The sequence below is a fragment of the Chrysemys picta genome, chromosome 1, assembly GCF_011386835.1.
Source record: "Chrysemys picta bellii isolate R12L10 chromosome 1, ASM1138683v2, whole genome shotgun sequence".
Classification (NCBI taxonomy): Eukaryota; Metazoa; Chordata; order Testudines; family Emydidae; genus Chrysemys; species Chrysemys picta.
The window spans coordinates 26,353,288-26,369,941 of NC_088791.1; the positions used below are offsets into that span (position 1 = coordinate 26,353,288).

At 40.1% G+C, this 16,654-nt stretch overlaps 1 protein-coding gene across 2 annotated transcripts in view; it reads right to left on the reverse strand.

Moving 5' to 3' along the window:
• Positions 1-1,739: 1,739 nt before the first annotated feature.
• Positions 1,740-16,654, reverse strand: part of RELN (reelin) — a 452,511-nt gene continuing 437,596 nt past the window's right edge. For both annotated transcript variants that reach the window (XM_008172472.4, XM_065557727.1), the window contains exon 64: positions 1,740-2,863. In XM_008172472.4, the coding sequence (XP_008170694.3) occupies positions 2,767-2,863 (97 nt within the window). In that variant the 3' untranslated portion in view covers positions 1,740-2,766. The remainder of the gene's footprint in view (positions 2,864-16,654) is intronic.

Sequence of the window (16,654 nt, forward strand, 5' to 3'; positions counted from 1 at the left end):
TCCTGTAAAAGAGCATCTTATAAAGACAACATGACTGCTTCATTATCAATGCTGTATTGTATCATTTCATGGTTGTAAGTGAGGGCTGCTGACTAAGTAGTTGTTTCTTAAAAGCTAAAGCAAATTGGGGAACAAGCATATATATGCTAATTAGAATAATAGATTTTACTTGGACTGTTGAATCCAAGCTGGATTGTCGGGTTCAATGGGTAGTGATCAATGGCTCGATGTCTAGTTGGCAGCTGATATCAAGCGGAGTGCCCCAGGGGACAGTCCTGGGGCTGGTTTTGTTCAACATCTTCATTAATGATCTGGATGATGGGATGGATTGCACCCTCAGCAAGTTCATGGATGACACTAAAATGGGGGGGAGAGGTAGATATGCTGGAGGGTAGGGATAGGGTCCAGAATGACCTAGACAAATTGGAGGATTGGGCCAAAAGAAATCTGATGAGGTTCAACAAGGATGAGTGCAGAGTCCTGCACTTAGGATGGAAGAATCCCATGCACTGCTGCAGGCTGGGGACCGACTGGCTAAGCGGCAATTCTGCAGAAAAGGACCTGGGGATTACAGTGGACGAGAAGCTGGATATGAGTCAACAGTGTGGCCTTGTTGCCAAGAAGGCTAACGGCATATTGGGCTGCATTAATAGGAGCATTGCCAGCAGATTGAGGGAAGTGATTATTCCCCTCTATTCGGCACTGGTGAGGCCACCTCTGGAGTATTGAATCCAGTTTTGGGACCCACACTACAGAAAGGATGTGGACAAATTGGAGAAAGTCCAGCGGAGGGCAATTAAAATGATTAGGGGGCTAGGGCACATGACTTATGAGGGGAGGCTGAGGGAACTGGTCTTATTTAGTTTGCAGAAAAGAAGATTAAGGGGGGATTTGATAGCCTCAACTATCTGAAGTGGGGGTTCCAAAGAGAATGGAGCTAGACTGTTCTCAGTGGTGACAGATGACAGATGACCATCTGTTGACATGCTATGCCAAATAAAATTATCTTAAAGAAAAGAGTTTTAATATCTTGGATCTTTGTTCAGAAGGAAGGAGCTGGGACTTTGTATTATAATATTTTCAGTCTTATAATAAAAAACCATTAAATTATTATACAATTTAATATTAGTTTGGTTAGGGTCTCAAAACTCTTTCCTTTGAATAGATCTTTTATATTTTTTTAAACAGATTGACAAGATTGAGAGTAAAGTAATTGTCTTAAAAAGGAATGGTCCAGTCCATAGTGAAGGACACTGGAAGTTTGAACTTCTGGGTTTTGTTCCCAGTTCTGCCAATGATGCATTATGTAACTCTGGCTAAGTCAACGTTTTCAATTATAGGTCCTAGAGTTAGCCCCTAATGGCCTGATTTTCAGAAGTGTTCAACACCCACATTTTCCATGAAATTGTATGGGATCAGCGTAAATATGAATTTAGGTGCCTAACTTTAGGTATCCAAGCTTGCAAATGTTTGTTCTTACTCACCTGCCCTCAGCTTTGCCACTTGTAAAATACTTATATCTCTCAGAGGTGTTATGAAGCTTCCTCAATTAATGTCTGTAAAGCACGTTGAGATTCCCAAAGGAAAGACACTATTGAAGCACCATGTACTAAATATTAAAAAATATTAAACAGGGTTCATCTGTGTGCTATTGTTAAAATCGGAGTGAGCAAACCAAATCCCTTACCAAATAATTTAATTTAGGACACAATGGCCTGAAAAATCTAATAACAAACTTGTTTATCAACTTTACTTTATTGAAGCATGGATCTTTAGCTTGGTTCACCATATAGTGAAACATTTTATTTATGATAATAGACAGCTTAGGGCTATAGGGGCATTGTAATGTTGCTGGTGTAGGTACAACTTTATCAGAAGATACAAACATGACCCGCAATAGAAACAAACACCAAATAGAACACGATGAAACTTTCACTTTACAAATCACTCCATTACTACAGACATCAAATGGCAGTTATTGTAAGTAAATCAGTCTCAGAGAACTGTTTTACCTTTAGACAAGGAAATGGGAACTTCTGTTTGGGGTTTTATCCACAGCTGCTTAGTAAAAAAGTTTAAATGTCAAGCATTCTTCTTATCCACAAAACAATGCTAACCAACAGACATATCAAAGAGTAAGACTGAAGGAGATCAACGTCTTTACAACTACTTTTGCAATTATCTTCTTGAGTAGGTATTGCAATTTGCTTTATGCATGTTATCAGAGTGTAAATAGCCCGAAAATCAGCAGCAAAATATTACAACAACATAACAAGTAAATACAGTGCCAATGTGTCATGTTGTAGAAGAGAATACAAAGAAGACAATGATAACTTAATCATATAAAATATGATACAGAGCTGAAATACAAGTGCATTTAAATAGCTATGTGACAAAGAATGTTAAATACTGTACTTAATATGTAGTTTTTTAAACATAAAATCTGAAAAAGTCTTTGTGCTTAAACTTTTTTTCCTGTTAAACAGATTAGTTGCTTACTTCCCATACTGCCACTGTAACTGATATTACAACAGATCACAATTTTCACAGACACGTCAACATTAAAACATTTATCTATGAGAAAATAAGTCACTTCTCATTAGTTCACAGTGCGAAAAAGTGGTGTACACTCTGTCTTGAGAAAGGCTTTTCGTTATTCACCAAGCCAGTTGCAGAAAAGTCCTGATACCAGATGCAGTGCTAAGATTTAAAGAATGGAAAGCAACACATCACATGTTGGGAGGAAAATATAAATTTCTCGTTTCTTCATGGGTATCGTCTAAGTGACCTTCGTCTTCTGTTGTAGAAATGCCTGAGCCCATGTTGCCGTGAAAAATTCATCATGTAATTTTGTTTGCGAGTGCTGTTAAAATCAAAGGGTAGGGAGGAGGAAAAGAATGTCAATCTCTTTGCATCCATTTTGACATTGCCTTCTGACATGTAAGCTGGGGGGCCAGATTCTCCACCCTCTTGTGCCTTGCACAGTCTTTTCTGCCTCTGCAAAGTGATGTAAAATATTACCATTCGCGTCTGATAGCATGTTCGAACAGTGACAAGGACTGTACAAGGTGCAAGGCAGTTGAGACTCGGGCCCACTTTGATTTTGCTTACAATTCAGTATTTCAGAACTAGAGCAAGAGTTTAAATTAATTATTACTGATGGGGGCTTAGGGCCAGATTCACTCAAGCTGTATGCACTCTATCCCCTCCCAACATAGGGCATTTCTCCAAGCCTGATTTATACTCCAAAAATCCTTGTCTCTCTCATTTACAGATTCCTAAATGGGAGAGATGCTGTTAACCCCTTTCCTCTTGAGTGCAGCAGAAAAATACCGCTCCACCTCCCTAACGTCTGGCTTTGCTATTGTGACGATTTGGGGAATCTGTTTGTAGAACTTGTGAATTCAGGCCAATGTTACTCAGTTGTTATGAAAATTTCTGTATCATTGAATACCTCTATATGAATGTGGTTCCACCCTTGCTGACAAGGGGTGTGTCACATCCCTCTCTCACCAGGCACAGTGGTGGTGGGGGGTCATTAGAATGCCACAACTACTTATTCGAGCGAACGTACCATGGGACAATAGTTTAGCTGAAGCCTAGAAGAATCAATTTTATCCTACCTCTCTGCAGGAGGATGGTGAAGGGGAGAGAGTGGAAAATCCTCAGCCAGAATAAAGGGACAGAGATGACAAAGCAGGGTTTTGAAAAGGGCTCATATGTGAGAACCACACAAGAAGTTTTGAGCAGGCAAGGGGGAAAAGACAAGCGATTTTCATAGCAAACAGGGCCCAGTTTAGCTGCAGGACCAACCAAAATCAAAGCAAACTGACCTGGGGAGGGAAAGATAGGCGCTCCATGATTGAGAAGACAATCCATGAATGCAGAAGAAGAACCCTGGGAAAACCCACAGAGGATTCTGACCCCAACCCAAAGAATGCTCTGCTCTGCAGTGTGTGTGTGTGTGTGTGTGTGTGTGTGTGTGTGTGTGTGTGTGTGTGTGTGTGTGAGAGAGAGAGAGAGAGAGAGAGAGAGAAACCTATTATATGCCCTTAAAGCGTTAACCCTCTGACCCCAGAGTGCGTACCTGGCTGGTGTGCTGGGAAAGGGTGTGTTAAACTACAGGAGAGTGAGGGGTTAGCACTAGTCCCAACTAGGCAGTTGGACTACGGGTCTAAGCTTTCAGGAGGGGATGCTAAACAGAGGATTTGCACCCCAAGAGTGTGCCCAGAGACCTCAAGCCGGGGCAGTGCCTGAACTCTGTTCAGACTCTAGAGCTTAAAGCACATGGAATCCAGAGTGGGATCCCTTACAGGGTCTGGTGAGTAGCCACTTCCTTTTGAGAATAAAATAAAAACACTGCTCCACCTCCCAAACTTTAAGATTTGCTAAGCAGCAAACCTTTGAACTAAATGACTTTGACTGAGTGAAGTTTTCTTAAAAAACCCCAACAACCCAAAAATCTTTAGAAGAGGATCAAAGAAACACATGAAATAGAGTGACCCGATTTTAAATGAGAAATCAAGACAGTTTTCCATTTCCAAATAGGGCTCTTTCTTTGAAGACGGTAAGGCTTAATAAAACAGGGTGACCAGACAGCAAATGTGAAAAATCGGGACACGGGGTGGGAGGTAATAGAAGCCTATATAAGAAAAAGACCCAAAAATCGGGACTGTCCCTATAAAATCGGGTCATCTGGTCACCCTAATAAAACAAAACAAAGGGAAATCCCAGAGCACAAGGGAAACAAATGGAAAATTGTGGGAAGTACCATGAAAAGTCCATGAAAAGTAAATTTCCTTATTGCTGAATAGGATAGGAGTATTTGGGGGCCTAGGGTGACCAGATGTCCTGATTTTATAGGGACAGTCCTGATTTTTGGGTATTTTTCTTATATAGGCTCCTATTACCCTCCACCCCCGTCCCGATTTTTCACATTTGCTGTCTGGTCACCCTATGGGGGCCTAATATACACTACAACTGAATGGGTGGAGGCTGTTGTATCTAATCACTAGAGACTAGCACCACCAACTAGACTTCAACTTCCTTTAAGGGAGAGGGACATGGCTGTTGCTATTTTTGGCCCTTTGGCTACACCAGTCCTAGCATATAGAATGGCCAGAAGATGGTGCAAGAATTTTGGTGCATATTATGTATAAATTCCATAAAAAGGCTGAGCTGTATTTAAATATAAACATAGTTAAAATAATCTACATTGAAACAGTTGTAATACATATAAACAGCTAATATTTGCTGAAGAAGCCTTTTCCCCTATGTTCAAGCCCTCACTTAGGTTGGGTGTCAGGAGAGGCCACTTTCAGAGCTACCAGTCTGGAAAGAATGAACTGGGAAAAAAGAGAGGTCTCTTCAGTGTTTCCTGCCGATAGGCTGGTTTCTGAACAGTGTGCCTTGTAATATCTGGCCAAAAGTTATAAAACCAAGCCAATATATTCCTGGTGCGGCGCCACTGACTAAATGCACTTGCGTCAGAGATGTCTCTCCATATTTCTCCTGGCAGCTTAATTCCTAACTGGTAGGAATGCCACAGGCTCTGGAGAAGAAACTCATAACTTTTATGACGATTCAATACAGTTCTGCTCCTAAATGCAAACTTGCACATAACCCTGAAGAGACTCACTTTTGAGGCTATATGGCAATTCTAAGCTCTACCATCTGTGCTGGTGGAGTGGAACTCTGAACAGCTCCATTTGGTTTAACTTTGTTTGCTTGTAATTCTCATTAGCACACTGGTGAATACAAGTCTCATTTAAAGTTACAAGCAAAATCCATCCAGAGTTATGAGAATGAAAAAATACATGTAGCACAGAATGCGACTATCTGACATTACTACAGCGCCTTTCATGCCTATTGATCACAAACCACTTCACTATCCATATACACACATCACTTGAAAGCAACCAGTTCTGGGTGGGGAGCGTGGCAACCACTATGGCACAACACTGGGAGGAGAGGGGACAGATACATTGGTCAGAACCTGGGGTGAAACCCCTGCTTTTAAAAATGAAAAGGTACATGGGGAATTTAATGTCCATACTTTGCAGCAAGGGCCTAATCTGTAAAGTCTCATCAGAGAGGTCCCACACAAGAAACTGCACAGAACGAATTTATCTCAGAATAATAAAGGGCAGTGTTGACTCTATCAGGCTTTGACACTGTTCTAGGAAGCCCAAGTATTATAATCCTGATGCTTAATGCCGCTGCACTATCCCTTCTGGACACTATTTGCAAAAAATATTAATATTCCCTCAAGGCTAAGCTGGAAGCCATCTTAGTCCAACATCCACAATCAGATCCTATGTGCAACCAACAATACTGATGGTTGCCAGCGTGAGAAAACTCAGTGATTCAGCAGAACAACTGCTACCCACCATAAGATGAACTGTCACAGGACCTGATCCTATCTTTTCTGGTTTCAATGGATGCAGGATCAGGCCTATAAAGATCAAGTCTCAAGGTCAGATTCACCCTTCTGGATGCAAGAGGTGGGATGCAATTTTCAGCCCTATGCATCCATGAGGGGAACACTGACTGCACCAGAGTGAGGGAGATTCAGTCCAAGGAATGCCACCATAATTCCCTGGTGTGATTCCATGGAAAGACAGCAATACGTTCTGGTGGAGTCCATGCAGCTTCTGGCTGGCTTGGCTCTGCCCCTCCAGGGCTGATCAGCCTGCTTTGGAGGTAGTGGGGGTTGGTTTTGGTCCCCCAGTGGTGAACAGGATGCTGGCAGGTTGGCCTATCCACCTCTGCTTCAGGTGGACTGTGGGCCTCTGTTGCTGGAGGTCCACAACCCAGGGAGTTCAGCAAGTCCTAAGTTTTGTTATAAAGGTGATGCATGAAACAAAAAACTGGCAGCAGGTGTCACAATTAACTCTCTATTTGGGGAGCTAGGCCAGGGTGGTGAGTTTTCATTGTGAATGAAAAGTAAATGCTCAGCTTGCAATCAATTACCCTCTCCCTTCCAAGTGCATAAGCTTATTTGTAGTGAATATGACCCCTAAGGAAAAAGATTAAATACACGTTTCTCAAAATAAGCATGAACCTCCATAGGCAAGAATAGCTTTTACTGTTGTATAAAGAAACCACCTGTATAAAATTGACTTCAAAATTATCCCCTTTCCAACAACTAACTGAGAACTTAATTTACTAGACTACAGTACACTACAATAATTGATGCTATTACCCTGCCCGCCCAGTTTTTCAAGCCATGCAGCTTCTGGTGGGAATGGATACAATACAAACTCTTGCATTGTTACAGTAGCCATTATGCCAGAGCACCTTTCATTTAAGAGGTGGTTTTTGTTTAACATTTGAGCTTGATGTCACCTGGCTTTTACCCAGAAAGGGAAGTTCTGCACTACAATAATTTATTATAGCTTTGTGTGAGACTGACAGTGATTAGCAAAGCTAATATTTCCTGTGCACCTTTATTTTCCTGCCACCTTATAATCTAAGGCAAATCAAATATGTTTTTAAGAAGAACAAATAGCTCAAAATGTTCTTTAACAAGTCTTATTAATACACTATCATCTCTGTCTAACACTGCTTACCACCTTAAATGTAATGACACTAACAAGACTTAAGCAACAATAATTATGCTGCAGACATTTTAAGGAAATAAATGAAGACATTTAGAAAAGATGATCACGTGAGTTATAGGCCAGAAGCAGCTGCTTAGTCTTTGACTTAAGTTCAATCTATTAGTGGTATTTTACAAGGTGGTGAAATGTATTTGTTGTGTGCCCCAAGGAAAGAGTTCACATGTTTTACTAGGTTAAATCAAAACTGTGCAGTACAAGAAAAAAAAAAGGTCTGAAAACCAAACCAAACCCACAAAACAACAATTTAGCTAATGCTCAGTCCTTCAGTCGTGCTGATAGGACCCAATCTCACTCCCACTGAAGTCTGTGGTAGTCTTCCCACTGACTTTGGTAAGAGTTGGTTAGGGCTTGAAGGGTTGATTCAAAGCCCAGTGAAGTCAATGGAAAAATTCTCATTGCCTTCATAGAAGTTGGATCTGACCTTTAGTGCAGCATATAAGAGTATATTCAGCCATCTGTGGGCTGGGGTGGAGGTATATGCATATAATTTTATTAACTATAATGGAAGTTAACATCATACACTGATAAGAGAACAAAGTCCAATAGTACTTTATAAGATCACCTTAATAGCTATATCATAAAGCCATTGCAGAAAAGATAATTCTGCATTTATTGGATTTAGTGTCTAAAGAAGCCCTTTAATGTTTTATATAGCAGTACGGAACTTTATTTCTTTTTTTTAGAAATAAACAGATTTGTCATTAAGACTGTATAGAGATGCTGTTGTTATTATTTATATTGTAACAGTATCCACAATGTGCGAGGCACTTCAAAGATATATGGGGAGAAACAATCCCTACCTCAAATATTATGGGATCTGAATGGAATCATTTCAACTGCAAAGGGAACTTAGACACCATTAAAATTTCAGTGACAGTGCACAATAAACTTTCCAAGGTTCATCAGCATGCACTGATCCTTTGGTGCATCTTCGGTGCACTTACCAGATCATTGGATGAAGAGCACAGATGAAAAAAAATCTCCCAAAGACTAGTTATCTGTGGATCATTTGACAGAATGAATAGTAACAAAACCTAGGAAGCAATTATTGCACAATCCAATCTGTCACCTTTTTAGGGCAATCTGCTTGTATTTAAAAAAAAAATATGGGGGCTGAAATACTGCTCTCACTTACACTAGTAAATTCTAAGTAATTCCAACGAAGTCACTGGAGTCACACCACTGTAAACGAGAGCAGATCAGGCAGATCTAGTATAATGAAGAGCCATGTTGGGGATGCTCAGTAAACATGAATAATAAAGCAATTTATGAGGAGTTACTCTGTATGTGCCTTTTAAGCCTCAGCAATTTAACAAGATTTTTTAAAATATAAATTTCTTAAAGTACCTATTGGACTATTATCCTGCTTTTTTTTGTTTTGTTTTAAATCAAACATGGCCAAGCGAATAAGAACATTTGGTAAATAATATGTACCTATTCTAAGACCATGAATTATTTTTATTTGTTATTTATATTTTTAACTGAAATGGCACATCGGAAACAAAGGCTTCTGGGTGCCAAACCAAACTTTAACCTAAATCAAGCCTTTGAAAAAATGAAAGGCAACATGGTCTGATAAATAAATATAACAGTGTTTAGCATGCAGCTGAGTTACAAACCCCCTAAGAATGGTGACAGACTCCAGGCAAAACCCTGGCCCCGCTGAAGTCAATGGCAAAACTCCAATAGGATCAGTATTAAAACCTATGTCTCTAGCTACTATGGTGATTAGAAATGCCTAGCTGCATAACTATGGCCGTACAAAGTGATGATGTTATAATAAGCAAAAAACCCACCCAAATAAATACTTATTGCTTGTTTTAGTTACATGCGCATGCATCACTGCATATATTTATTGTACATGTTTACTGACACACAGTAGATAATTTTGGCCTTAATTCAGTAATTTTAATTTACTGAAAATAGTGAGAATTTTACATCAGGTCTAAGAGCCAGATCCTGCAAGTCGTTGAGCATCCTCAGTTCCGACTACTTCAAGGATTGTTGGGAGCACTCAGGAACTCTCAGGTGGGGCCCAGCACCTACCATGAGCAGGGCTCTGAATCCTTAGTGACAACGCCCACTGTCTTAATTGAAAGTTTGCTTGAGTGAGGTGCTGAACATATCCTGCAAACTTTAACTCCTCAGGGCACTGAGAACCCCGCAGAATCAGTCTGTGAGGAACAGCTGCAGGCTTTGGGCCTTTATGAGACAGCAATGCATGCTCACTTCTTTGAGAGTACAAATGAGGCCGATCCCTTTCCCACAAAATATCATCATTGACGAAATACAGGGTTAGAGTCTTTAAAAGTACCATAGCTGTACTACCAACATATATTTGATATTAATTCAGGGAAAGTACTTACCTTACTCTAGTGTAAAATCAGTGACAGCAAATAATGAAATACAACACAAATTAGAAAATGCCTTTCAATGCATGCAGCACTGTGACTAGTCATAAAAGCCTGATGAGGTTTAGAGGCAATATAGGACTTTTCATCTCTTTTGAAAATAAAAATTGAACAAATTATTTCCTGATTTTTAAAATCAACATTTATATTTTCTATAAAAATTCATCATGCAATTTTTTTTAGAAACATAGTAAAAGACAGTCTTAAAAGCACATACGAAATTTGGCATAAATCTTGTGAATACAAAGATAATGCCCTAACATTTTAATTGTTCCTTTTCTTTATTACAAATATTTTTAATAATCTTCAGTGAAATGTTTCAAAGCATTGCTTTCTGCTAAAGAAATGAAGCAAATGAAAATGTTTTCCCACTTGAATATGTTTTGTTATGGCTAGAAGATATAATTTGTATTTGAATATTGCAAAAAAGCATAAAAATTCTTTGCAACAAATGCAACACAAAATCCTCAACAAATCATTTGTGCCAAAAATGTAAGATTATCTCGATAATGAATAGCATGAAGTGATGGTTTATGGAGGGATTATTTCTGTGATTATTATTGCAAAGTTAAACACACAAACACACAAGAATGGGGCCATATCCTACATTTCTTGCACAACTAAAATTCCCAAGGATGTCACTGGGAGTTTTGGGTGCTTAAAGAATGAAGGATCAGACCCTTAGTTTGCAGTTTATTCCCCTTCAGTTCTGAATGCATTTGATCAGAGCTCACTATTTCTTTATAAGTTATTAAGGGCCCACCCTGTTTACAAAGAAATGGTTTTTCAAGAAGCACATGCAAAAAAGGTGTGTGGTTTTATTGTGCAGCAGACAGACTGTGAATTATATGTAGAGAAAAACTGAAGTGCAAATGCACTGCAGAGCTGGACGCAGGCCGTTTTTAGGGTAGAGGTACTTGGGCACAGAATAAGCATTCTTCTTGTAGGAGTGGAAGGCGGGGAATGGAAGGTGAGGGAGAATTACTTTTTTATCCTAAGAAAGGCCACATTCCTTGATCATTAAGGAATCTGCCCAAAACTTTCTTCAAAAGTGCAGAGAGCAAGTATGCTGTATTAACAAATGAATCAAAAGCAAACTCGGTTTAAAGGGACAAGATGACTTGATAGCAGTTTCACCCCCACTTTATAGGTCCACCACTATTAAAATAGTTTTACAAATGATTAGCTGGCAAGATCATACCAATATATACTATATTCATAATAGCTTCTATATTCACTCTGAGCACTATTTGCAGCTGCATTACAGGATTAGGAATATTTCTGTTATATTAATTGAATGATTCAAAGAAGTATTACAGATAGGCCCTTGTTTCCAGCCTTCCTTATTGCACACACAGGTTTTGCATGTGCAAATTAACTGCCGTTCTAAATATTGGCATATTTGTTTGTGCAATCTATCTTGGGAGAAGAAAAAAAAATTGCCTTCACAAAAGGAGAGGCTAAGCTTCTGGAAATGTAGCCCATACCGTTTCTGCCGGTCACAGGCTAGTGGTATGTTTGTGTTATCAGAATCAGGAGTCAATCAGAATGAACAATATATAATAATCCTCTTTATAACTCAGCTATAAACTATGTTCTGGATGCTAAATTGGCATGGAGTCTCAGGAGAAAATTAATTTTAAATATTTGTAGGGATGAGAAGAGCCAAAGCATCAACATAGAAATTTTAAGGTCATGTAAGTATAAAAATATTCATAAATGTAACTCTAGAAACTGCTCTATTTCTAAGGGATTAAGTGGCCACTAGAGGGCACTGTAGGAGGGAGTAGGGAACATTGGTAAATTGCTGGAAAGCAGAATCAGACCTGCACTCTTGCTTCCAATGAGTTCCTACAGGCCACAACATCCCTGGAGGGTGCCACTACTCCCAGCCTGCCCTCTATGTCCCTCACTCATCTTGAAGGTGGGAATCTTCAGGGGACAGGGAGTGCATACCAGCAGCAGATGCTGGGGGTGAGGAGAAGCTGGCATGGAACCTACAGTCGCTCAGTGCATGTAGGCCAACTGGCAGTGATTAGAGGTGGGCTGGGAGAATCTGGCTGTCTGCATGCTTAGGGAGGAAAAGTAGTGAAAGCAAGGGAGGGTTAGAGAGAGGAGACGGGGAGTTGTGGTAAGAAGGGGGCACCTCAGTACAGAATGCTGAGAAGTTTAGAGAAACAAGATGGGTGAGGTAATATCTTTTATTGGACCAACTTCTGTTGGCGAGAGAGACAAGCTGACCTGAAGGACCCGAAGAAGAGCTTTGCATGGCTCGAAAGCTGGTCCAATAAAAGACATTACCTCACCCAACTTGTCTCTGTAATATTCTGGGGCCAACACGGCTATGACTGCATTGCATACGACAAGAGAAGAAGTATTGTCATCCTCAGCAGCCTAAGGATTAAGATGCTTACTAAGATACTTTTATAGCTTTAAAACAGTTTGAATTTAATAACTTAAGATCCAGATACTTAGGTCTCACTGAGTCACATCCAGTGCAGAACATGGGGCAGGAGTCAGAGATTACTTAATCCTTCCTTTGTGCTCCCCTAGTCCTGTGGAAAGCTAAGTACTGTTTCTGTTCCTGACATCAAGCTCTAACCCACACTGGCTACAATGGCCCTCCTGTGGCTGTGGCCATTCTGCTAGCACAGGACTGCCGGAGTTCAAGGTGCTCTGGTCATGGTCTCAATTCTCCAACATGCCTCCTGTTCTGGACAAGGAATATGGTGCATATAGCTTGAATAGCCTGCTCTACACCAGCAAGAGAGTTCCCTATGCAAGAGGAATCCTGCGTGGCTTTCCAGCCCCTTTGTGCCATGGCAGAACAAAGGAGTTGGACTGGGAGATGAGGAGCTGGTCTTTAATTTGCAGCCTGCCAGAGAAAAAGGAATACAAACTATGATCATAGTATGGTTTAATATTATGGCTGGAGTAGTAAGGTTTATAATCAGATGGTGTATATAGTGTTTATACCATCTCCCCCTGGGATGTTTGAGATGTATGTGGGAGCCCCTCAATACACATTGACAACACGGATGTCTAGATTTTTAAAATGAAAAATCAGGACGTCTGTCTCCTGGGGGTAGAGCAAAAGAAGGCAGGGGAGAGGATGATTTTGGTGTGGGGCAGGGAGGTGTACACAGAATGGTGAGAGAGAAGAGTGTGTCCATTCCTTGATTTGTGCCTCAGCCATGCAATGCCTCTCCCTCTCCTTCACCACACTGTGCCTCTGGCTCTATGTGTTGAGGAGGGGTAGTTTGAAAACTTGAGCAAGAGGGGACTCCCTGGGAGGTCTCCTTGGGAGCAGGACAGGTTGTCAACATATGACAGGCCTGGCCAGGGCTAGTCCTTGAGGTGCACTCAGCTGGCCTGTGAACACTGTCACCAGCTCAGCTAACTGGTGTCTCTTTCAGGTGGCCAATCTGCAGGGGTTACAAAAATGGGGCGAAACTCAAATTGTATTAAACAGACAGGGACCATCAGAGGGGCCCTGAAAACAGGGATATTCCTGGTTTTCTGGGACATATGGTCACCCTTCATATGAATCATTAGTTATTTGCTGACTAATACTCACATAATACCCTCCCAGAAAACACTAGTAAGGGGACTGGGGTGGGGTGGAAAATTATGAGAAGATTGCCTCTTGGCGTTTTCCTTGGATCAATCCATTGTGGAGGTAGGTTTTGTTCCCTTGCAGAGTGGGCAGCGATTCTGTGCCCATAATCCATGGATCAATACAGGACGCAACTCTACCACTCCCTGTGATTTCCTGACAACTTAGCTCCAGTGGATGCCCCTGGCATGGGGTATTTTTGTGTGCAGAATTTAGTTTGTAAAGCCAAATTACGAGATGACATAGATGGTGGTGTAAGTGACAAGTTGAGATGGAAAGGCAGGGCTGTAGCAAGACAAGCAATCTATGGAGAAGTGGACGAAGGTTTAGGGTAAAGCTGCTCCTCCATTACTTTTAATTAAAATATTTTATTTAACCCTTTCAGAAATAAAATACGGCATAAAATTGCACCTTTTGGTTGGTACAGCTCTGCCCCTCTACCTCCTTGGCATATGCTACCCCAATTAATGCTTGCTTATGCTGATTTATTGACAAATAACTTACACCACCATGTTCTGGAGCTGCGAATCTGACCCATCATATCAACTTTCCTATGCTTCCAGGACCCATTTTCTTCCTTATCCTCTCTCTTTTTCTCTCAGTTATTGAAAATCCCAAGGAAACTCAGATATTACAAACAGTATATGTCTAGAGAATCAAGGAGAATTAAGAATTAAAGATAAACTGCGTTCATAATACGAATTGTGATGCTTAATGTGTGGATGTACGACCATCCAGCATTAATAGTAATAATTAACATTTATATAGAGCTTTTCATCTATACTTCTCGAAGCACTTTACAAAAGTGATTATGTATCATTATCCTCATTTTGAAAACGGGGGAACTGAGGTGCAGAGAGGTAAAGTGACCAGCCCAAGATGACACAGTGAGGTACCAGCAGAGCTAGGAAGACAACCCAGGTCTCCCAGCACCTAATCCTGTATCTTGTATCCATTGCATGTTATTGCCCCCCACCCTGGCAGTGTCTAAGCAAGAGTTGGGATTTTGAGTGTTCTGAGTTTGTGCTATAGCTGAATGTTATTTAAAATAAATTATTATTATGTAATATAGAGAATATTCAGATTAACTACAGTTCTAACCAGTGCAGGTACAGGGAGATACAAAGAGGTCAGAACTAATTAACTACTAATTAGTACCTGCCATATGTGCCATTGTGTATCATTTTTAAATTCCTGAGAGCAGCATATCTTACAGTATTGTGATTAGCAGGGTTTTTGATTCCACATCTGGCCTTTTATTAACATACTGCTATAGCTCTGTATGTACCAATATCTGCTGTGGAAGTAAACAGTTTATTTGTAATGGTCTGTCTACCTTGAGAGATTGTGAGCTAAATTCTGACAGGCATATAGGAGCTCACCTGAAAACCTATATCCACTATCCAATGCAGGGAGCAAAGGTTGTTCTCTCTGTTCTGGCTTTGCCCAAAACTCGGAGAGAGCCCTCAAAAAGTCCTCAACAGGAGCAATGGGGAATCGTCTGCATATCTAATTCTACTTCTGGACAAAGCAGATATACTATTCCTACAGTATATTTTCTATTGCTTTCTCCAGTCTAGTTTTAAAGTATCTCAAGTGATGGGGCTTCCACTACTTTTCTTGGGTGACTCTCCTATAGCATGATAGATCACATTGTCAGAGAGGTTCTCCTGGTATTCAGCCTAAATGTTCTTCTTCCAAATTCTATCTCATTTTTCCGAATTATACTCAATTTCAATATAATCAATGTTTAGATTGCTTAAATTTTTTTCTCAACTGCTTTTCTCCTTTTTTTTTCCAACTTAAAAAAACCCCCACACCTTAAAGCAGAGAGAAGTGGGAATGTTGCATAAGCATCTGTACCTTTCCTCAGCTCAAACACTGCCCTAAATAATTAGCCTTGGGTGTTTACATCCTTAGTTATTGGGAGATGCCAAGAACCATGTCCATCCCTCTGTTCCTTCAAACTTAAGGTTAATGTTATGAAGGCAGAGCCCAGCAAGGTGTGTAAAAGCAGTGGAGCGTATACAGCTAATTAGTGTTGGGGGCAGTATGGCTTTTGTTTGGGGTTGATATGAATGCCATGCAAGCTGGTGCGCCTCAGTGGAAAGCAGAACAGGGCTAACTAGAGATCAAGTAATCCAATTTGCTACTGTTACAAAACAATACTTGTGGTGCCTCTACTAGTTTGAATTTAAAGACAGAAACTTCATTTTTATAATTACTAAATCTGGATGTTATCCAAATCTAATTTCTATGCTGATTTTTTAAAGTTTTTTCAATAAAAATGAACATTTGAACCTATCTATCGGGAAGACACGCTTCTCTCTGCCAACCACTGTCAGCGATGAGTCCCAGCCCGTCAAGGCACTAGCATTTCAGCTCTACTGGAACTAAATTGTTAAAGAAAAAGCAGATAATCTCTCTGTGATGTAATACAGTAAAAACGGGTTAATATTGAGAGTGAGACCCATTTTATTAATGGGGAAATCAATATGGTGAAGACACTTTACTTGGTAAAATCTTGACGGGGGATGAATATAGAGCTCGGATCATAGGAACCTGATATAGTGAACCCTGTTTCTGAACAGTATCCTTCTTACTAAAAAAAGGAAATGAATACAGCATTAGTTGCTAATGCAATTTTTCAGAGCCTGATTCAACAACATTACTCTGTACAAAGAGCAATACAATAGACAATTTTGTATCTTTGAAAGGATGTAAATCAACTTTATATGGCAGCATAGTTGCTGAACACACACATCTTTTCAGTTATCACATCATAAAATATTTCAAAGACCTTGATGATTTATATGAATACACCAATATTTAAAGATGCTAAAGTCCATGCTTTCCCTTCTGCATTTCTCCATGATGCACAATATGCTCCCCTAGTCTGTAACTTTATTTCCTGGTTGCCTTAAATGCTGACCTTTGCAGTCAGTGGAGAACATAAGCAAAGAATGATTTTCAGAGAACATTTCTTACTGAGTTTAACATTCATG